The sequence below is a fragment of the Sapajus apella genome, unplaced genomic scaffold (genome assembly GCF_009761245.1).
Source record: "Sapajus apella isolate SASKATOON/1434 unplaced genomic scaffold, GSC_monkey_1.0 scaffold41, whole genome shotgun sequence".
NCBI lineage: Eukaryota > Metazoa > Chordata > Mammalia > Primates > Cebidae > Sapajus > Sapajus apella.
In genome coordinates, this window is record NW_022436981.1 from 1,188,001 (window position 1) to 1,210,949 (window position 22,949).

General features: G+C 51.5%; 1 protein-coding gene across 1 annotated transcript in view; it reads left to right on the forward strand.

Moving 5' to 3' along the window:
• Positions 1–22,949, forward strand: part of PTK7 (protein tyrosine kinase 7 (inactive)) — an 82,007-nt gene that overhangs the window by 34,688 nt on the left and 24,370 nt on the right. Inside the window, exons 2-7 of the mRNA XM_032299465.1 lie at positions 19,276–19,563; positions 20,024–20,126; positions 20,529–20,719; positions 20,810–20,960; positions 22,277–22,425; positions 22,681–22,947. Coding sequence (XP_032155356.1) covers positions 19,276–19,563; positions 20,024–20,126; positions 20,529–20,719; positions 20,810–20,960; positions 22,277–22,425; positions 22,681–22,947 — 1,149 coding nt within the window. The remainder of the gene's footprint in view (positions 1–19,275; positions 19,564–20,023; positions 20,127–20,528; positions 20,720–20,809; positions 20,961–22,276; positions 22,426–22,680; positions 22,948–22,949) is intronic.

Genomic DNA, 22,949 nt, shown 5'->3' on the forward strand with positions numbered 1-22,949 from the left:
TGATGAGACCCTGCTAGTCTTTGCTTTTTTCCTTGTTTGATAAGATGGAGTTCTAGGCTTCCCTTGTACATTTCCTATTCCAAAACTGAAATCTCAGCCAGTTCTGCAAGGAGAAAGGACATAATTTTTTTTTTACAACATAAGTACAATATTGCCAAACCATTTTCCAGAAGGGAATTATTATAATTTATACTCCCTCCAGCAAAGTAGAAGGACTATTTTCTCCATATGTTCACCAGCGTTGAGTGTTATTTTTAAAATCTTGGCCTCCATTTGATGGGTAGAAGAACTTGTTCTAATTTACATTTCTTAGATTACTAGTGCATTGGAGTATTTTCTTATATTTATGAATCATTTGTTTTGAGAACTCTTCATATTGTCTTGACCATGTTTCTATTCAAAATTTAGCAGGTTTTTTTTTTTGAGATGGAGTTTTGCTGTTATTACCCAGGCTGGAGTACAATGGCATGATGTAGGCTCACTGCAACCTCCGCCTCCTGGGTTCAAGTGATTCTCCTGCCTCAGCCTCCCGAGTAGCTGGGATGACAGGCATGCGCCACCACACCTGGCTAATTTTTTGTATCTTTAGTAGACACAGTTTCACCATGTGGTTGGGTTGGTTTCTAACTCCTGTCCTCAGGTGATCCACCCACCTTGACTTCCCAAAGTGCTGGGATTATAGGTGTGAGCCACTGTGCCCGTCCAAATTTTAGCAATTTTTATGATTGACCTGTTACTCTTCATATATCAAGTCCAGCAACCCCTCTTGTGTCATTTACTTAATTTGTCTAACTTGTCATTTGGTGACATTACTGACAGTTGTTTCTACCTTGTATCTTATGTAGTCAGGTGTTCTCCTTTAGCAGCATAGAATTTTCTAGGCCTCTGTTGGCGGGGACTCCCAGGATCAGAAAGCTGCAGTCTAAGCGTTATCTCTAGCCATTCATTGGTGCATGAATGTTACCTTGTTCTCTTTACCTAATAACTGTTTGTGTTCCTTGAGGCCAGAGACCTGCTTCATGCCGAGATGACTGAGTCCATTTTCACCCAGATAGGCTCACTCTGATTTTGGCTAATACTGAAGGTACTTCTGTTTTTAACAGCTTCTGGGGGAGTAAATGAAACTATAAGCAACTGCTAAGCTGCACCCCTATTAGGAACGCAAGCAGGGTATTGCCTGTAGGCGCCCAAGGCAGACAGAAGGCAAAGTTCCCAGGAGTCAGCAGCTACCCCATTGAACTTCACCAGCATAGGGTGGCAGCTCTTGAACTGTGGAACCCCGTGTACCTGTATTTAGTGACCAGGTGGAGCATCAGGCAGCTGAAGGCAGAGCTTCAGACCTTAGGGTGTCTGTTGAGAGAGAACCACTACACCAGAGATTGGATGAGGGAACTACACCAGAGACTGGGCGAGGGAAATCAAGCAGGTACTTAGCAGCTCCAAATAGTCCACACAGAGGAATGCCGACAAAGGCCTGCTGCTGTCTTAGGGATGATTGTGAAGGAATACAGTTCCTAAAACATGAAAAAATCCTGAATATAATGATCACAGTAAATAATGGCTAAGAGTCCAAACTCACATAATACTTCTATGTGCCAGGCACTTTTTCAGACCTGTTACCTGTAAACATGTGAATTTTCTTTTTGCAACAAGCCTCTGAGGCCAGTACTGTTATGAGCACCTTTTATTTTATTTCTTTTGAGACGGGTCTCGCTTTGTCACATAGGGTGGGATGCAGTGGCATGATCACTGCTCACTGCAGCCTTGATCTCCAGGTCTTAAGCAATCCTCCCACCTCAGCCCCCTGAGTAGCTGGGACCACAGGTGCATACCACCATGCCTGGCTAATTCTTTTATTATTATTATTTTTAAAATTTTTAGTAGAGATGAGTTCTTATCGTGTTATCCAGGTTGATCTGATCTTGAACTCCTGGGTTCAAGCAATCCTCCCACCTTGGCCTCCCAAAGTGCTGGGATTGCTCTCAAAGGTGTGAGCCACTGTATCTGGCCTATTAGCACCATTTTATAGATATGAAAAGGAACGCATGGAAAGGGTAAACAGATTGTCCAAGGTCATAGTCTTGGTAAGTGAGAGAGGTAGTCTGACTCCAGTCTCTGAACTTCTAACCTCATCTCCACCCCGTATCTACACTATATGCCAGGGCCTTACATTTAGGTATTTTGTAATCTTTCCAGAGGCAGTTCATCCTTGTAGAAGCCCTGCAGCATAGAGAGCAGGTGTTGCCGCTGGCCAGTTTTTAAAATTTATTTATTTATTTTGAGTTGGAGTCTCCCTCTGTTGCCCAGGCTGGAGTGCAGTGGCATCATCTCGGCTGACTACAACCTCCGCCTCCTGGGTTCACGTGATTCTCCTGCCTCAGCCTCCTGAGTAGAAGGGATTAAAGGCACCCACTACCACATCTGGCTATTTTTTGTATTTTTAGTAAAGATGGGGTTTCACCATGTTGGCCAGGCTGGTCTCGAACTCCTGACCTCAGGTGATCTGCCTACCTCGGCCTCCCAAAGTGCTGGTATTGTAGGTGTGAGCCACTGCGCCTGGGCCCATTTTACCTTTGGGAGAACCAAGGCTTAGAACACAAGATGACTTGCTCAGAGCCAAGTCGAGGAGGCAGATCTTTCCACCTTTGGTGGCTGGCGTCAAAGTCAAGTTCTTTGAGCCTTTTTTCTTTTCTTTTTTTTTAAAGATGGTATCTCACTCTGTCACCCAGGCTGGAGTGTGGTGGTGCAACATAGTTCACTGTAATCTCGAATTCCTGGGCCTACATGATCCTCTTGCCTCAGCCTCACAGGTAGTTGGGACTACAGGCATGTGCCACTGCAGGCAGCTAATTGTTTTTTCCTTCATTTTTGTTTTCTTTTTTTTTTTTTTTTTTTCTGAGACGGAGTTTCACTCATGTTACCCAGGCTGGAGTGCAATGGCGCGATCTTGGCTCACCGCAACCTCCGCCTCCTGGGTTCAGGCAATTCTCCTGCCTCAGCCTCCTGAGTAGCTGGGACTACAGGCACGCACCACCATGCCCAGCTAATTTTTTGTATTTTTAGTAGAGACGGGGTTTCACCATGTTGACCAGGATGGTCTCGATCTCTTGCCCTCGTGATCCACCCGCCTCAGCCTCCCAAAGTGCTGGGATTACAGGCTTGAGCCACCGCGCCCGGCCCTTTTTTGTTTTCTTATAGAGGCAGGCCTTCGCCATGCTGCTCAGGCTGGTCTTGAATTCCTAAGCTCCTCCCATCTTGGCCTCCCAAAGTGCTCTTCTTTGATACTCTTCAGAACAATATTGCCCTTAGACAGATACAAACAAGGTGTTTTCCTAGGTTGGGCATGGTGGCTCACACCTGTAATACCAGCACTTTGGGAGGCTGAGGCGAGTGCATTGCTTGAGGCCAGGAGTTTGAGCCTGGCCAACATGCTGAAACCCTGTCTCTACCAAAAATACAAAAATCAGCCAGGAGTGGTGGCGCATGCCTGTAGTCCCAGCTGCTGGGGAGCCTGAGGCAGGAGAATCGCTTGAACCCAGGAGGCCAGGGTTGCAGTGAGCCGAGATTGTGCTACTGTACTCCAGCTTGGGCAATAGAATGAGACTCTGGCCAAAAAAAAAAAAAAGGAGGGGAGTGGCGGGGTGCAGCAGGCAGATCACGAGCTCAGGAGCTTGAGACCAGCCTGACCAACTTGGTGAAACCCCATCTCTACTAAAAATACAAAAATTAGCCTGGTGCAGCTACTCAGGAGGCTGAGGAAGGAGAATGGCTTGAACCCAGAAGGCGGAGGTTGCGGTGAGATCATACCACTGCACTCCAGCCTGGGCGACAGAGCGAGATTCTGTCTCAAATTTAAAAAAAAAAAAGTTTTCTTTTTCCCTTTTCCCTCTGGGGACTGGCAAACCCAGGGGTTTTACCTAAGACTTTTCTGGGCACAGTTGTTTCCTTCTGGCCCTAGGCTCTTGGGAGCTGGGTGTATGGCTGCCTTTTGGATCTCACAGTCAGAGCCTGGGCCTGGCCCTTTCTGGAAGCCAAGTGCTTTGCCCTTGCTTAAGGAGGAGCAACTTAAGCTCCAAAAGTAGCAGGACTGCTGGGTCAGGGGGTTCTGGAAGAGTTGGGTAGAAATTGGCCTGCTCTTGTCTCACTCCTGGCCTAATGGCTCAGACCATTTTAGATGTCAGGAAGTGTAACAGTACGGTGCATTTATCTTGGTGAATAATGAATGAGCCCAGGGAAGGTACTGTACTCTTCCTGGTGAATTATTTACCAGGAGCCTCTAATTTGAGAGTTCTCCATTGTAAATGGTCTGAATCTGGTATATATAGAGCTTCTGCCCCTCTCCTTTCTCTTCCTCTGGTCTTACCAACAGACAAACTGTAACCTTCAGTATCTAGTGTCACCTGGGCAGTCCCCAAAGGGGACTGAATCTGGAGTCCCTGTGGCTGCTGGGGAAGGTGGTGGCAGGGGATGGGCAGGGCTCCCCTGCTAGAAATACAGGACAGACCTGCCAGGGGCAGCTGGGGTAAATGTGGGGCTGAGGCTTGCCCTGCAGGCATGGAGGGTCCCGTGTGTACACGCATGCGTGTGTGTCACTTGTGCATGCTCTGTTTTTTGTCCCTTTGTCTCTGTCTCGCTATGATTCTGTGTTACTTGATCTCTATCTCTCAGTTTCTCTCTCTCTGTATCTCTGCGTGTTGATCTCTCACCTCCTCCATCTGTCTGCCAGGGCCTTGCTCTCACATTGTCTGTCTGTCTGTCTGTCTGTCTCTCTCTGTGTCAGTCTCCCTCTTTTTCTCTCCCTTCCCCCTCTTCTTCTCCCTTCCTTCCTCCCTCCCTCTTCCCTTCTCTGTCTCTCTCAATCTCTTCTGTTCCCTTATCTCACCTCCCTGACTCCCTCTGTCTCTCTCCGTGTGGAGGTCCGTAAGAGGCAGCCCCTGGAATGGGGGCACAGCCAGTTCCAGGCTTGAGTGAAGCCAGATCTCGGTGCCTTCCAGACTCTGATTGAAAGATCGAGGGAGTAAGCATGAAATAAACTTTAGGTTTTTGTCATTTTTTTGGCTATTCAGTCAGCGATTGCATCAGCCACCCCTAGGAGCCCTTTCCCGGCCGTCCGTGTGTCCTTTATGCTTTCTGTTTCTCCCTGAAGTAGGTCGTCCTTAGGCTTTTGGCATCTGGTGATGAGTTGCAAGATTTTGGTGTTTTTAAAAATAACTTCTTTGGGAGGCCGAGGCAGGCGGATCGCCTGAGGTCAGGAGATCAAGCGCAGCCTGGCCAACATGGTGAAACCCTGTCTCTACTAAAAATGCAAAAATTAACCGGGTTATGGTGATGGGTGCCAGTAATCCCGGCTACTCCGGAGACTGAGGCAGGAGAATTGCTTGAACCTGGGAGGCAGAGGTTGCAGTGAACTGAGATAACCATTGCACTCCAGCCTGGGTGACGAGAGTGAGACTTCATCTCAAAAAAACAAACAAACAAAAAAAAACTTTACAAAGAGTCGTTTCTGTCCTTTATTCATCAGTTTGTATTTTTTCATCTGTTGTTATTGATTAGAAGATTGAAATACTTATTTTGCTATATTTAGGCAGATTGCTTTTTCTAAACAGCTGATTTTTTTTTTTAAAGTATGACTGCTTTTGGTTATTTTCCTTAAAAATAAGGGAACAATCATTAGTAATGCAGTTAAGAGATTAAATAAAATTAATGCATTAAAATATGCATTAATACTTAAAATATAAACTTACTAGAAAGTTTATATTTTAAGCAGTAAAATGGAGTTCATAAGGAGTCTAGGAAGTATCTGGGACAATCTGATGGTTTGACTCTAACCAAACAGGTGGCCTGTCCCCAGGGCTCACCTAATAACACTGGGCTGGCTCCTCTACCTGTGAGTAATATTTGAACAACAACCATGGCTGTGGTTGATGCCTGCTGCAAAATCTCTTCCCCTCCTCGCCGATGCATTGTTATCTCAATGTTTTCCCAGATGCAGAGATGCCTGCGAGGGGAGCTTTTGGTGGCAGAAGCAGATCTGCTTTCAGAACGGGGCGGTGGGGGCAGGCGCAGTGGCTCACACCTATAATCCCAGCACTTTAGGAAGCTGAGACAAGCAAATCACTTGAGGTCAGGTGTTCAAGACCAGCCATAGCCAACATGGTAAAACCCTGTTTGTACTAAAAATACAAAAATTAGCTGGGTACCGTGATGGATGTCTGTAATCTCAGCTACTCGGGAGGCTGAGATGGGAGAATCGCTTGAGCCCAGGAGGCGGAGATTGCAGTGAGCCAACATCACCCCCATTGCACTCCAACCTGGGCGACAGAGCGAGACTCCGTCTCAAAAAGTAAAATAAAATTTAAAAAGGGGGCAGTGGGTACTGTGCAAAATCCTGCCTCATGCCCCTCCCCCATGGGCCTGGGTCCAGGAGTGTACCCTTGCCCTTCCAAGCTCTTGGCTCTTCTAAGCACCCTCCAGCCCCCTCCCTCAATCTGGAGTCTTCTCTTTATGTCCCAGGTTGGGCCTAAAGTCTGGCCTTATAGGCCTGAGTGGAGCAAACCCCCTTCTAAGACCCCTACCCAGAAAGAAGGATTGGTTTCCAGAACAGCTGCCTCCCAGACAGGTGGAGACACTGTGCTCAGCAAAGGACGGGTAGCAGGAGGGGCCTTTGGGAGAGGGTCTGTGGCTCTGCTCCCGGCCAGCTGGCCAGCCATGACAAGGGATGGCCAGGCTGCCCACGGGCGTGTTCGCCTCCTGTACATGTGCTAACATTGCCTCGTGTGCCCGCAGCCCACTGCCACAGGCCCTGGGCGGCTCGTGCTTTCCACATCACAACATAGCAAAGTGATTTCCTCACATTCCTCTCTCTTGTCTGCTCCGGGAAGTGGTTTGCAGAATGCTTCTAAATATAAAAGCATGAGGCTGACTCTTATCCCTTTGAAACCAACTGAGGTCCAGCCTCTAGCGACTTTTTGGGCTTGAGAGGAGGAGGAAGGCGGCCAGGAAAAACTGGTGTGTTGTGTGTGTGTGTGTGTGTGTGTGTGTGTGTGTGTGTGCATACATGCGTACGTGTGCATATAACCAGGATCTGAGCGTACCCAGAGGAGTGGTGGAAACAGAGTAGGTGATAGAGGCCAGGGCTAGGGGTGTGTGTGTGTGTGTGTGTGTGTGTGTGTGTGTGTGTACATGCGTACGTGTGCATATAACCAGGATCTGAGCGTACCCAGAGGAGTGGTAGAAACAGAGTAGGTGATAGAGGCCAGGGCTGGTGTGTGTGTGTGTGTGTGTGTACATACATACGTGTGCATGTAACCAGGATCTGAGTGTACGCCGAGGAGTGGTGGTAGAGGCCAGGGCTAGGTGCTGGGGCATGCAGAGAAGAGGATGTAGACTTCAACTATGCTTGTTTGTTTGTTTGTTTATTGAGACTCAGTCTCACTGTATTGCCCAGGCTGGAGTGCAGTGGTGCCATCTTGGCTCACTGCAACCTCCAGCTTCCAGGTTTGAGTGATTCACCGGCCTCAGTCTCTTAAGTAGCTGGGATTGTAGGTGCCCAGCATCACGCCTGGCTAATTGTTATATTTTTAGTAGAAATGGGTTTTCACCATGTTGGTTAGGCTGTTCTCAAACTCCTGACCTGAGGTGATCCACCTGCTTTGGCCTCCCAGAGTACTGGGATTATTTACAGGCACGAGCCACTACATCCGGCCTAGACTTCAACTATGGACAGCTGTGTTCAGCCATTTGTTTAAAAAAGCATTCATTTGCCTCTCCCCCAGAAAAGCCCAATATGTGGATCTATTGGGGGAAAGAGCAGGATGTAGGAGAAGGCCACAGAGAATGATCCTCAGAACATAGTGCTGAGTATGAACAGTGAATAGGAAGCAGGTGAGATATCTTGCAGGACCATTCACATGAGTAAGAAGTACCTGCCTGTGGAGCACCAACCATTTTTTACAAGAGCACATGCAAACGAAAGGACTCACATGAAGCACAATAGATTGGTTGCGGAAGGAATGTGAGTGAAAGGGAATTAACGAGTGAAGTGCGAAGCAGCCAGCGCAGCATCACAGAAAGAAGCCAGTCTTGGGAGCCAGACAGATCCATGGTGGCTCCTGCGCCTGCCGTTTACTGGGGCATCCTTGACTCTGGTTTCCTCATCTGTAAAATGAGGCTGACAGTGGTGAGGGTTCTCTGGATCAGAAATGTGTCCTCTAGGCCAGGTGGCTCATGCCAGTCCCAGTCTCTCTGCCAGGCAGGAGGCAAAGCACTTTGGGAGACCAAGGCAGGCAGATCACTTGAGGTCAGGAGTTCGAGACCAATCTGGCCAACATGGTGAAACCCCGTCTCTACTAAAAATGCAAAAATTAGCCAGGCATGGTGGCTGTAATCCCAGCTACTCAGGAGGCTGAGGCAGGAGAATCACTTGAACCCGGGAAACAGAGGTTGCAGTGAGCCAAGATCATGCCATTGCAGTCCAGCCTGGGCAACAAAAGCAAAACTTCATCTCAAAAAAAAGAAAAGAAATGTGTCCTTTATCAGATAGAATCCTATGGATTAAAAAAAGAAGAAAAAGGCAGTGTGTCTGCGCACAGGATCTGGCAAGAAGTGGGCAGTCAGAGGAACTAGGGCAGCCAGAAGCAGGTGGTCAGATGGGCCATTTTTTTTTTTTTTTTTTGAGGATGGAACTGCTTCTGCGATTCAGTACAGCGGTCACCAGCCACCTATGGCCCTTGAGCACTGGAAGTGTGGCTAGTGTGACTGAGGAAATGAATTTTCAATTTTATTTCATTTAAATTAAATTTAGGCCAGGCACGGTGGCTCACGCCTGTAATCCCAGCACTTTGGGAGGCCGAGGCAGGTGAATCACGAGGTCAGGAGTTCTAGACCAGCCTGGCCAACATGGTGAAACTCCATCTCTACTAAAAATACAAAAATCAGCTGGGCATGGTGGTGGGCACCTGTAATCCCAGCTACTCAGGAGACTGAGGTAGGAGAATCGCTTGAATCCGGGAGGTGGAGGTTGCAGTAAGCTGAGAACGCACCACTGCACTCCAGCCTGGGCAACAGAGTGAGACTCTGTCTTGAAAAAAAAAATAATTAATTAAATTTAAATAGCTTCATGTTGCTAGGGGCTATTGGACAGAGCAGGTTTAGGAATACTGTAACTGTTCTCTCTCTCACTTTCTCTCTCTGTCTCTCTGTCTGTGTCTCTCTCTCTCTCTCTCTCTCTCTATATATATATATATATATATATTTTTTTTTTTTTTTTTTTTTTTCTGAGACAGGGTCTTACTCTGTCACCCAGGCTGCAGTGATGTGATCTTGGCTCACTGCAGCCCCCACCTCCTGAGTCGCAGTGAGTTCCACCCTCTTACTCTAGCCAAGTAGCTGGGACTACAGGCGGTTGCCACCACACTTGCCTTATTTTTTGTAGAGATGGGGTTTCATCATGTTCCCCAGGCTGGTCTTCAACTCCTGGGCTCAAACGATCCTCCTACCTCAGCTTCCCAAAGTGCTGGGATTACAGGTGTGAGCCACCACAACCAGCCTATTTTAACGTCTTAGAAGCCAGAGAGGATTTTCCTTATTGTATGGGGTTGAGGCCACCTATCCCCAAGGGTAGGGTGGGTGGGGCAGGCTTGGTTGCAGGCAGGGTGTAAAAGGCATCCTCCCCACCACCAGGAATTTGGGGTGAACTGCTGTGGCCACTCTGGCCAGGTGTCTGGGCTGTGCTTCTCAGCCTGGATTATTAGTCTCCCAGATGGGAGGCAGAGATGGGTGAAAAGGGCTCATAAATTGGAATTAATCAGAGTTTTCTGAGCCCATTTTAAAAATTAATCATTAAACTAAGGTTCAGTACAACCAGTCCAAGGTGGTGGTCCCCGGCCTGCCCAGTTTGCTCCCTGCCTCTGCTGGAAGGACCACGGGAAGCTGGCTCTCAGGCTCCACCCTGGCATGGTTCTCCATGGTGGACTCTGAAGGATCCTGCACGTTGGAACCCCTGGGAGTTTGAGACCTGGGAGTGCTCTGGGTCTGAACTCCTCCAATGAATGGCTGTGGAGTCCACAGCAAGTCTCTTCCCATCTTCCCTGGGTGATCAGGGGTTGCACTCCTTGTCCTCTTGGATCACTGGGAGCACTGGCTGAGCACCACGGAGGTCTTCCTGGGGCTGAGCTCGTGGCTTATTTCCCAGTCTCCCATTCCAGCAGTCCTGTCGCCTTCCCTGGGATGTATATTATGTCTGCAGGCTCTTCACTGGCGTCTTCAGGAGACAGCTGGCTGCTGTCTGTCTCTCTCCTCCTGGGGCCAAGAACAGATCTGTTCGCAGGCATGGAAGGTGCTGAGAACTAGTGGTTCCCATTGGCAGTTCTGTTCCAGGTCTTCCTCCCCACATTCACCTCTGGAAGGGGTCTCCTTAGGAGGTCTGAGGGCTTTTGAGTCCTGGGTTCCACAGTTCCTTAGAATTTCTGGGGTTTTTAACTTTCCTGAAAAGTAGGCAGACTTTTGTGTGTCTATACTTAATGTGAATTTCATTTAAATATCATAGGGTGGGACTGTAGGCTGATAAAGCATTACTAAAATTGGTTTCAAGGCTACCGTTTTCCAAGTGAGAATACGGAGACCCAGAGAGGAAAATTAAGTTGGCCAAGATGGGTAAATGTAGATGTAGGACTAGATTTCAGTTCAGATGGACACTTGAGTGACTTCATTTTCCCATGTGTGCTCTCAGGGTATTTGCTGCGTGTCCCAGGCACCAGGGGGACACAGATGTCTGCCCTTCCCTCCAGCTTACTAGCTTGGGGGATAAAGCTCTCAGTCACAGCAGAGGCAAGAGTGTCAGCGTATTCCAGGCAGTGAGGTTTCCATGCAAGCATGTGGCCAAGGCACGTCTCCTGGGGAGGCTGCGTGGGGCTGAGCTGAGGAGCAGAGCAGCTCATCAGAACGATGCTGGATCCCCGTTTGCAACCCCCAGCTGCCTCAGACCCCGCACACCTGCTGTTTGTTAGGTCTCTCTTAATCCCTCTTGGGGCTGGTGCTGCGTTTACCAAGTGGGCTCTGGGGACTGACTGTGCGGATGGTGGGTGGGGGAGATTCTAAGGAATAGGCCCCCCTTTCTTTTCTTTTTTTTTTTTTTGAATGGAGACGGAGTTTCACCATGTTGGTCAGGCTGCTCTTAAAACTCCTGACCTCAGGTGATCTGCCCACCTTGGCCTTCCAAAGTGCTGGGATTACAGGCGTGAGCCACCGCGCCCAGCCAGGCCCCTCTTTCTGTAACTACGTCTTCGATTCATTGCAGCCAGTCTAGTGTTAGGTCTTGGTGACTGTCCAGTTGCATGCTCTCATTTCTGTAATTTTACAGATAGGACTGCCTGGAAGGAGGTGGTGATTGGCCAGGGTCATCCTGGTGAGTGGTTGTATCAAACTAGATCCCACGTTTCCCTAACTTATGTTACTTCCATCTCATCACACCACCTCACTCCAGCTGTGTTTTTCATTCATTGCTACTTCCTTGGAGACTCCTCCACAGCCATTTAAGGGTCACTTAAATGGGTATAATGCTTCCAGCCTCAGTAGAGGACAGGCGGGGTCCAAGGGCTGATGGTGACCTCTGGCTGGGGGAGCACCTTACGCCATGTTGCACATTTCTGGCTGCCTTTTTTTTTTTTTTTTTAATACGTCACTCAGGCTGAACTCCTGGCCTCAAGGGATCCTTTTGCCTCATCCTCCCGAGTTGCTGGGATTACAGGCACTGCGCCTGACTCAGCTGGCTGGTATTTTTGTCTCTCTGTGCTTGGGTACCACGTGATACCGGACCCAAGGCCTTACTCCTACCATTAGAGGTTAATCTGCCCCTCCAGGGCCTCCTGGGAGTGGGACAGGCAAGTCTGAGTTGTGGTTTTCACCCAGGATGTAAGAACCCGCCTCTGCTAAATTGTTTCTGTCCCAGTCCTGGTGATGCTGTTCTGTTTCCGTAATCGGGATGTGGGAACCTCTCCAGACACTGATATTAAGTCCCAGGACAGAAAAACTCAGCAGGGTCCCTGGCCCTGCTCCCTCTTGCTCTGATTAGGGCAGGGGCTGGGATGGATTTTGGAGGGCTCCTGTTGGTGAACCTGGGGCCTTTTGTAGACCCTGGGAAGACAGAAGGGGAACAGAATTTTGTGATCTGCAGCTCACTGCGTCTTGTAGTGAGCTTGTCTATCTTCAGTGACCACTGAGCCCTTATGCTCTGGGCTCACCATCACTCTGGGTTGCCTGCACTAAAACCATATACAGTGTACTGGTGGTAGTCGGGGGAGACATTCTAAATCCTCGGAGTCACAAATACCCCTGCAGCATTTTGTATTTCTGCCAACCTGGGTGAAAGGGAGATGACTGGACTTACTGTTCACTCAAGTGACTTATTCCTGCAGCAATAGAGATTGTTCTTTAGAACAGTACAAATGTGGCCAGGCGTGGTGGCTCATGCCTGTAATCCCAGCACTTTGAGAGGCTGAGGCAGGAGGATCACTTCAGCCCAGGAGTTCAGTACCAGGCTGAGCAACCTCTTCTACAAACAAAATTTAAAATTAGCTGGGCATGGTGGCACGTGCCTGTGGTCCCAGCTACTCAGGAGGGTGAGGGTGGGAAAATTACTTGGGCCTGGGAGGTAAGGCTGCAGTGAGTTGTGATTGCACCACTGCACTTCAGCGTGGGCGACAGAGTGAGACCCTGCTTCAAAAAGAAAAAAAAAAAATAGTCTCTGGGCCTCACACCTTTGGAGTGGTTCTAGAGCAATTAAGAGTATGTCAGTCAAGGCCGGGCGCGGTGGCTCAAGCCTGTGATCCCAGCACTGTGGGAGGCCGAGGCGGGTGGATCACGAGGTCAAGAGATCGAGACCATCCTGGTCAACATGGTGAAACCCCATCTCTACTAAAAATACAAAAAATTAGCTGGGCATGGTGGCGCGTGCCTGTAGTCCCGGCTACTCGGGAGGCTGAGGCAGGAGAATTGCCTGAACCCGGGAGGCGGAGGTTGCGGTGAGCCGAGATCGCGCCATTGCACTCCAGCCTGGGTAACAAGATCGAAACTCCGTCTCAAAAAAAAAAAAAAAAAAAAGAGTATGTCAGTCAAATCTTCAAGGTATGTGGTCTGCAGTACAGTGTCCTGGCCCCAGGGGGAGGCTTTTCAGGGGCTGGGGAGGCTCCCTGGGCCCTCTGGCTTGGCCCCCTCAGAGTTTCCAAGTGGTGGGGACTTGAGAGGAGGTTCGTCCTCTGTGGGTCAGGGAGCCCCCGGGCTGCTTCTCTTGCCCTGTGGCCTGGTGTTGTCTCCCTACTTTGGGAACCTGCCAGACCTCTCCCTTGGGAGTCTGTGTGTGCCCCACAGGAGCCACCGCCTTGGCCTGGTCTCTAGGGGCCATCTGGCATTCAGGATATGCCCTATAGGGACCTGGGCTGTGAGGCCAGAGACTGAGTCTTTTTCTTTTTTTGAAATGGATCTCGCTCTGGCTGGCGTGCAGTGGTTCAAGCAATTCTCCTGTGTCGACCTCCCGAGTAGCTGGTATTACAGGCATGTGCCACCATGCCCAGCGAATTTTTGTATTTTTAGTAGAGATAGGGTTTCACCATGTTGGCCAGGCTAGTCTCGAACTCCTGACCTCAGGTAAAGCTCCTTCTCATCCTCCCAAAGTGTTGCGATTATAGGCATGAGCCACCTCGCCCAGCCAAAGGACTGAGTCTTTAGTGTGGTGCTGGTGTGGAAGAGTCAGACACATATGCGTGGCTGGTTGACTTTGGGTGTGGGAGAGATCCTGTGGTCATTCACACAGTCACCTTCCACCATGCAAAACCCCCTTGCCTCTGTGGAGCACACTCCTGGAGGACTTCTGGGTTGGTAGCGTCAAGTCCTTCAACTAGGTTCTTCCAGGGTCTTTCTGTCTCAGCCTGGTCCTGAGACATCTGAAGGATGGCATTTTCTTTTTTATTTGAGATGGAGTCTTGCTCTGTTGCCCAGGCTGGAGTACAGTGGCGCAATGCTGGTTCACTGCAACCTCCGCCTCCTGAGTTCAGGCAATTCTCCTGCCTCAGCCTCCTGAGTAGCTGGGATTACAGGCACGGGCCACCACATCCAGCTAATTTTTGTATTTTTAGTAGAGATGGGATTTCACCATGTTGGCCAGGCTGGTCTCAAACGCCTGACCTGGTGATCTGCCCGCCCCAGCCTCCCAAAGTGCTGGGATTACAGGCCTATATAGGTCCTGGGGATGTTTCCTAGACCAGGATTTCTAGCCCCTGAGAGATGAGTAGTTGACTGGCCCAGATGGGTCCTTGGATCGAAGCAGACAAAATTAGAGTGGGAGTACTTAGGAAAAACTTCCTGCTGCTCTCTGCTCTCTATAACAATTGTGTTTACACTTATGTGTGTGTATACACGCACACATATACACACATGGGCTGGCTGGGCCCGAGCCCAGAGAGCAACACGGAGGGTGGGCACCAGACCAGATGCTGGCGGGGATGGGGGCGGAAGGCGGGCATGGGAGACACAAGCAGAGTAAGTGTCTGCATATAGATGGCTGTTAGGGAGCCAAAGAAATGGCTTGGAAAATGTCCTTATTGGGTGTTTGCAGCTCCGGCTTTGTTGGGGTCGGCACCTGGTGTGGGCAGATGGCCCTGCCCGCCTGTCATTGCTGAGGGGCAACAACTGAGCCCAGGGCAGCAGGCTCCTACCGGGGAATCAGCACCCTCTGTGCTTTGTGCTGTGCGTGGGCTTTGCGAATGTGAACCCATTAGCCCCCACCCAGCCTTGGTGGTGGGGCTGCTGTCCCCATTTCACAGCCAGGAAGAAGGATGCAGAGGACACACTAAGGTAGCGTCACTAGGGAGCAGCGGGGGCAGGGCTGTTTGGCAGCCCCAAAGCTACACATGGAGCTGGCTGCCTCTGGGGTCATGTGGCCTGCATCTCCATGGGGGTTTGTGTGCAGTGGAGGGGGTTGCTTGGTGTGGCCTGGCAGCGAAAGAGGGGGCAGCCTTGGGAAGCCCAGGACCTTTCCCAGACCACAGTCCTGGGGGCATCCTCGTGTCAGGGCGAGGGGACGGGAATGTGGTGGTGACTACATCCCCTTGAGGCAGGTACCACCGCAATCCCAAAACGCCTGCCCTCTTTCCATCATTGCTGTCTTCCGTTTCTGTTATCAGCAAAGCTTCTGACAAAGCAAGAGCAGAGGACCTCATTTCCCAGCTCCTTTCTTGGAGTCTGACCTTTCTGCCAGGGCTCCTTTGTCTGCTTCTGCGTCTGCTGCCCCTTTCCCCAAAACAAAACAGCAGACCAAAGCCGGGTGTGGTGGCTCATGCCTGTAATCAACACTTTGGAGGCCGAGGTGGGAGGATTTCTTGAGCTCAGGAGTTCAAGACCAGCCTGGGCAACATGGCAAAACCCTGTCTCTACAAAAAACTAGCCGCGCCTGAGGTCCCAGCTACCTGGCAGGCTGAGGGGGGAGGATCACTTGAGCCCTGGAGGTCAAGGCTGCAGTGAGCCATGATTGCACCACTGTACTCCAGCCTGGGCAACAGAGTGAGACCCTGTCTCAAAAATTGCCCAACACCAAACAGCAGACCAATGTCCCCTTCTGCAGGCCGGGCAGATGGCCAGGCTGGGCACACCACAGACTGCCTTCTGAGCAAACACGGGTGCCACAGTCCTGGGCCAACCTGTATGAGGAGCCTCATGGTCGAAGTGCTTAACAGCAGGGGCTGGATCCTTGGAGCAGCCTGGGAGCTGCATTCTCTGCCTTTTGAAACATCTAAAGTCTGTCCCAGCCAAGCACTAACCAGGACCTGCTGTGAGCTGACGTCAGGACAGAGGGCCCCTCGGGGCCGGCTTTGATGTTTCCCAGGCCCCATCGTTGGGGCACAGGGGCTCTGAGTGGCAGTCTGGGAATGCAGCATCTCTTACCACAGCTATGGAGCAGCCTGCTCCCAGCCCCGGGAGTGGGTGCTGGAGGTTGAGCTGGGGGTGGCCGAGGCTGAGCTGGGGTCTCTCTGAGTCACGCTGTCTCTTCTCCCAGCTTGGGTTTCTGTGGCAGGTGGTCTGTGGTTCCTGTAAGCCCAGGGCCCCTTCCCCTCCATCCCACTCGCCTCCTGATTATTCCCTTCAGACCTCTCTGCTGTGGTGGCTTCTCTCCTGTTCAGGGTCTGGGAGTGGCCCTGGGGCTTGGCAAGTGGGGAGCTTTCTAATCTTCTTAGAATTTGAGTCCTTGAGCAGGAAGGGTGATCATGAGAATATTTAACAGTATCTGCCATTTACTGAAGGTGAACCCTTTGCAAGGCACTTCATGTGTGTTTCCAGGTTTACAACTCCTGACAGCCTTGTGAAAGAGGCAGAGGAAACTGAGACAGAGTCTGCGTTACTTGCCCAAGGTCAGACACTGAGTGTAACAGTCAGGATTTGAGCCCAGCCTGTCTGATTCCAGCCCCTTAACGGCTTCTCTGTGTGGGCAAGACTCCTGGCTCCCCACCATGTCTGCAGAAGCTGAGCGGGGGCTTGCCCACACCTCGAGGGCAGGTGATCTCTCTTTGGTCTTTGATGGACCTCCTAGAGTTCTGGGTCAAAGGCTCTAGGATTTTGGGTAGATTGCCGTAGCTCATGCCTGTAATTCCAGCATTTTGGGAGGCTGGGGCAGGTGGATCACTTGAGGTCAGGAGTTTGAGACCAACCTGGCCAACATGGTGAAACCCTGTCTCCACAAATAGTACAAAAATTAGCTGGGCATGGTGGTGTGTACTTGTAATCCCAGTTACTCCGGAGGCTAAGGCATGAGAATCACTTAAACCCAGGAGGCGGAGGTTGCCATGAGCTGAGATTGCACCACTGCATTCCAGCCTGGGTGGCAGAGTAACACTCCAGCTCACAAAAAAAAGAGAAAGGTCCTAGGATTTTGGTGAGTCATATTTGCAGAGGCCCACTGGGGATCAGTCTGATTCTGCCCACCTGCGTCATGAGAGGTGCTCCAGAAGTACTCCGTGCACTGGTTCTTGCCCCACACTTCCTTTGAGGTCACTTCAGTTCAGGCAGTGCTTGCTGGTGCCTTTGTGTGCCTGGCATTGTCTGCAAGAGGCATGTCCACCCCGCTACCTGGCAGTGGGGAATGTGACTCCTCATGGTAGGATCAGATACTTCTAGGATTGTTTCTGAGTCCCTGAGCAGGGCTGGGAACTGCATAGGGTTGGTTTCTGTGGGTCATGGTCCTGGCTCTGCCGCACGTGAGCTATTTGATCTTGGGCAGATTCTTTCATGTGCCTGGACCTGAGTTTACGCATCTGTAGCACAGTGACGAGGAAGGGCAGAGCCCTATTCTTGTGCATCATTTGGAAATGTGGAGGGGTGTGTTTGGATTGTCACAGTGATGGGTGTTCAGCAGTGCCGGGAGGGCAGGTTTGTCGTCTTGCGCAGTGGGTGGGATAGGCCACCCAGAGAACCAACAGTGCCACCCAGAAGAGCCAACAGTGCCACACTGGGAAGTAATGGGCTGCTCTGAGCTGCTTCCAGCTCCATGGCTGTGTTTTGTGTCAGGAGATGAGGGCTGGCACCGCTGAGGATGTTGGGAGATGGGCCAACCCCAGGGGCAGCCTCTCATCTGGACGCAGCCTAGGGGATCCTGGAATTGTCTTGACACTGACTTTATGAGGAGACTGATTCTCGTCCCCTCAAGAACAGAACCCCACCTCCAGGGACTTGGAAGGGGCTCTCTGGGCCAAGATTAGTTTCCAGTGGTTTGGAAAGGGATGGAAAAAACCCTGTTAGTCCCTTCCTGCCCTTGCCCAGCCAGTTTGGCCCAAGGCAGAGCCTGCTGCTGCGTGTAGTAGTCCCAAGTGGCTCGTTTCTTCTTCCGGGGGTGGGGAGTGGGGGATGGGGGATGGTGGATGGGAGTCCTCTTCTGTGTGCAAGGCCCAGTGGCTCCAGGCCTCTGTAAGGCGCCCACACGGGCCAGGAACAAAGTCCAGTGTGTTGCTCCTGCCACTGTCGTAACCATGCCACCCACCTGCCTGGCTCTGCCCTCTGCCTCCCTAACCCATCTGCCGTGCAGTGCAGGCTTCTTCCTCTTTGTTCCCATTGACTGCAGTTCCACCTTTGGTTGCAGGACCCCTCTTGTCCAGGGCATGCCCCTGGCCGGAGCTGAACTATAACAGTGCAGGAGAGGGAAAGGCTTCAAGTGGAAATCTGAAACAACTTGGCTCACCTCTTAACACAGAGAAACTGGCCTTGGCCACAGATGGATTCTCAGGGCTAGAGAGCAGGACATGGCATGGCCTTTGGCTGGTCCTTGGCAATAGCCCAGGTTTCTAGAGAATATTGGCTTCTCCGGTAATGGGGTGGGTTTTCCCAAAGAAGTGTCTGGGGAATGTTGGGCTGCAGAGCATTTGTGGGTGAGATTCAAAGCATCCCCAGTCTGTGGCCACCTCTGATGCTGGCACCATCAAGGGGTGCGAGTGAAGCCATTTTTCCAAGGTACTGTTTGGGTCATCATTTAACTTTGCTGAACCTCCTGAGTCTGGATGGTGGGGAAGGTAGCCTGCTCCTCAGCCAGGCATCAAAACCTCCTGTGATCTGATCCTGCAGGCCCAGGCTCTCTTCCTCTAGGAAGCCTCTCTGTTCAGCCAGCCCCCACGATCCCTTCTTCCTTTGTGCTCCAGAGTCACTACTGCCTGCTCACCCCATTCATTTGGCATTTACATGACTATAACTGTGTCCTATGTGCCCCTCTAGTCTTGAGGCCTCTTGAGGAGAGGCTACTGTGTCTTTGTATCCTACAGAGTACTCAGCACAGTTGAAAAATTCTTCCGGGGGCTGGGCATGGTGGCTCACATATGTAATCCTAGCACTTTGGGAGGCAGAGGCAGGCAGATCACCTGAGGTCAGGGGTTTGAGACCAGCCTGGCCAACATGGTGAAACTCTGTCTCTACTAAAAATACAAAAATTAGCCAGGTGTGGTGGCTTATGCCTATAATCCCAGCTACTTGGGAGGCCGAGGCAGGAGAATCACTTGAACCTTGGAGGTGGAGGTTGCAGTGAGCTGAGATTGCGCCACTGTACTCCAGCCTGGGCGATAAGAGCGACACTTCATCTCAAAAAAAAAAAGTTCCTCAGGGGACTCTTGGAATTGTGGCATCAGATTCTTCACAGCTGCACTTATTGGACGCCTCTTGTGTACACAGCCCCTTGCCTCCTGTGTACCTGTGTTAGGACAGAGGCTGCAGCTCCCCTTGACCCTGACTCTCCCCTGTCCCCATCTACAGGTACCCAGGCGGCCATCGTCTTCATCAAGCAGCCGTCCTCCCAGGATGCACTGCAGGGGCGCCGGGCGCTGCTTCGCTGCGAGGTCGAGGCTCCGGGCCCAGTGCATGTATACTGGCTGCTTGATGGGGCACCTGTCCAGGACACGGAGCGGCGTTTCGCCCAGGGCAGCAGCCTGAGCTTTGCAGCTGTGGACCGGCTGCAGGACTCTGGCACCTTCCAGTGTGTGGCTCGGGATGATGTCACTGGCGAAGAAGCCCGCAGCGCCAATGCCTCCTTCAACATCAAATGTGAGAGCCAGGAGGCTGTGCCCAGTCTCCCGTCAGACCCTCAACTATGAGCGCTGGGGGACCGCTCCCTTGCCTCAGCTTCTCCCATTTCCAGTTAAATAGGGCAGGCAGAAGGCATTTATTATCAACTCTTTCTGCTCATGTGGATAAGAGGAAATTAAAAGTTATATTTTTCTCAAAAATGTTTTCCTTCGAGTCTGGGGCCCATTTATCTGCTGGATGCTTGTGCAAATGGAAAGGGCATCTGAGCACCTGGCCAAGGGTCAGGCTTGACCTGCCAGGGACCAGGCAGGCACATAGTATCTGGTACCTGCAGCCCCAGCCTCAGCCTCCAGGACTTCCCTGTGTCTCTTGGCACAGAGCCTCGAGGTTCCATGGCTTCCTGCCTGTCCTCTTTGCCCTCTGCTTTCCCACCCTTATCCTGCTCTGCCCCTCACTGCAACCGTGGCCTCTGCTACAGGGATCGAGGCAGGTCCTGTGGTCCTGAAGCACCCAGCCTCAGAAGCTGAGATCCAGCCACAGACCCAGGTCACACTTCGTTGTCACATTGATGGGCACCCTCGGTAAGGAGTCAAGGAGGTGGGGTTGGAGAGGGTTATTCCAGACAGGGATGTCTCCCCAAATCCTGGACTCTATGCAGATGTCACCTCGCTCCATTCTGTGACCACTCCTTCCACCACCACGGTGCTCTTCACCCCCGCTCCCCCGCCCAGATGTTGCCCTATGCTGGCCCCTGGTGACCTGAAGAGGGGGCCACATTGTGTATAGAGCTGAGATCTAATCTCAACTAGTTTCTGCCCCTGAATCAGAATTACTGTGTGCCCTTATGCAAGTCCCTTCCCCTCCCCAGGTCTCATTTCTCCATGTATAAACTGAAAGGTCTAGCCCTGACCCTCTGATTCTGTATCCTCTTCACTGGCCACTGAGTACCCCCTCCCCCACTGCTGACTGTGTCTGCCCTGCAGGCCCACCTACCAGTGGTTCCGAGATGGGAGCCCCCTTTCTGATGGTCAGAGCAACCACACAGTCAGCAGCAAGGAGCGGAACCTGACGCTCCGGCCAGCTGGTCCTGAGCACAGTGGCCTCTATTCCTGCTGTGCTCACAATGCTTTTGGCCAAGCGTGCAGCAGCCAGAACTTCACCTTGAGCATTGCTGGTGAGCCTGGGGTCGGGGCGGAAGGGATGAGGTGAGGACAGGAGGGCCTCGCCACCCAGCCTGCTCGCTCCCCTATCTTTCCCTCTCCAGATGAAAGCTTTGCCAGGGTGGTACTGGCACCCCAGGACGTGGTGGTAGCGAGGAACGAGGAGGCCATGTTTCATTGCCAGTTCTCAGCCCAGCCACTCCCAAGCCTGCAGTGGGTCTTTGAGGGCGATACTCCCATCACTAACCGCAGCCGGTAAGTCATCTGGCCAGGAGCCTTCCAGTACCGTGCACCACACACGTGCGTTCTCTAGAAGCAGGTGCGGTTCATATCACAGACATCACAGATTTGTACGCGTATTCTTCAAATTTCCAACAGACACACTCAAATGTTTCGCTGTTACAAAATGAGTCTAACAAAGGGAAGAGTCTCTAGGAAGAGTCTCTAGGAAGAGCCCTTTTCCAGTTTGCACAAAGGCACTCTGAGCTAGTGGTGGTTCCACTTCTATCTCTCCACCGCCCACGTGGGTCTTCTAGGATGGAAGGGTAGAGACCCCAGGGATGAGAGAGGCACAAGTGACCTAGGTGTTCAGGCAGTCATAGTCTAGATAGCACGATCCAGTGTGGCAGACATTTCTCTCTCTCATACACACACAGAAACATACACTTTCTGGAGGAAGCAAACACCCCTAGAAGGTTCCAGCCCCACTACAGGGACTTCTGTTCTTGCCTGGACCCTAGGAGAGCATAGAACACCTTTGCAGTGTTGGGCATGACCCTGGTCCTTGGGCGTGTGGCTTCCTAGGCTAGAGGCTTGGATGCCACTTGGCTTCAGCCCTGAGAACATCATCCATAGCCCATCTGGTGTGGCTGAGGGGTTTCTGACCCTAGGGCTCGGTGCCCTATCAGCCTGGCCCTGCGGGAAGGTGGCTCCCCTGTCTTGACAGTTACACATGGGGGTTACTTTGTGTATTAGTCTGTTTTCACACCGCTGATAAAGACATACCCGAGACTGGGCAACTTACAAAAGAAAGAGGTTTAATCGGACTTATAGTTCCACATGGCTGGGCCAGCCTCACAATCATGGCAGAAGGCAAGGAGGAGCAAGTCACATCTTACGTGGATGGCAGCAGACAAAAGGAAAGAGAGCTTGTGCAGGGGAATGCCTCTTTTTAAAACCATCCAATCTTGTGAAACTTATTCACTATCGTGAGAAAAGGAGGGGAAAGACTTGCCCCCATGATTCAGTTACTTCCCACTGGGTCCCTCCCACAACACATGGGAATTATGGGAGCTACAATTTAAGATGAGATTTGAGTGGGGGCACAGTCAAACCACGTCACTGTGTCTCTCACCTGCACTGCCATTTGCCTCATCACTTCCAGAGCTGATCTCTGCTGGAACACACACCTGGACGTGCACCTGAGCAAGCCTATTCAGGCACACACACCAGTGTGGAGTGTCAGTTCCTCCTCTCTGCCCTGTTCCTGGTCAATTCCTTCCTCCATTTCCGACTTTTGCAGAAGTAGGCCTATTGGCCGCTTTTTCCAAATGGTACTCTCCCCTCTGCAGACCCCCACACCTCCGCAGAGCCACAGTGTTTGCCAACGGCTCCCTGCTGCTGACCCAGGTCCGGCCACGCAATGCAGGGGTCTACCGCTGCATCGGCCAGGGGCAGAGGGGCCCACCTGTCATCCTGGAGGCCACACTTCATCTAGCAGGTGAGTTTCTGGCTCTGGGGTTCTGCCATGGGGGCTGCCTTTAATATTATTGGCACTTAGAGATTTAGACTTCTGTTTTTAGTCAGCAGCTTAGAGAGCAGGGGAAGAAAAGGATGCTGGGGGTAGGAAGAAGAGGTGCAGGGGGCTGCAGGGGAGGGTTTGTGCTGGGAAAGGGCCTAGGCTTGCTGTGGGAGAACATCATGTACCCTGAGACCCACAATAATCAGGCTGTTCCTCCCACTTATATCCTTTCAGAGATTGAAGACATGCCACTATTTGAGCCACGGGTGTTCACAGCTGGCAGCGAGGAGCGTGTGACCTGCCTTCCCCCCAAGGGTCTGCCAGAGCCCAGTGTGTGGTGGGAGCACGCGGGAGTCCGACTGCCCACCCATGGCAGGGTCTACCAGAAGGGTCACGAGCTGGTGTTGACCAGTATCGCCGAAAGCGATGCTGGTATCTACACCTGCCACGCGGCCAACCTGGCTGGTCAACGGAGACAGGATATCAACATCACTGTGGCCAGT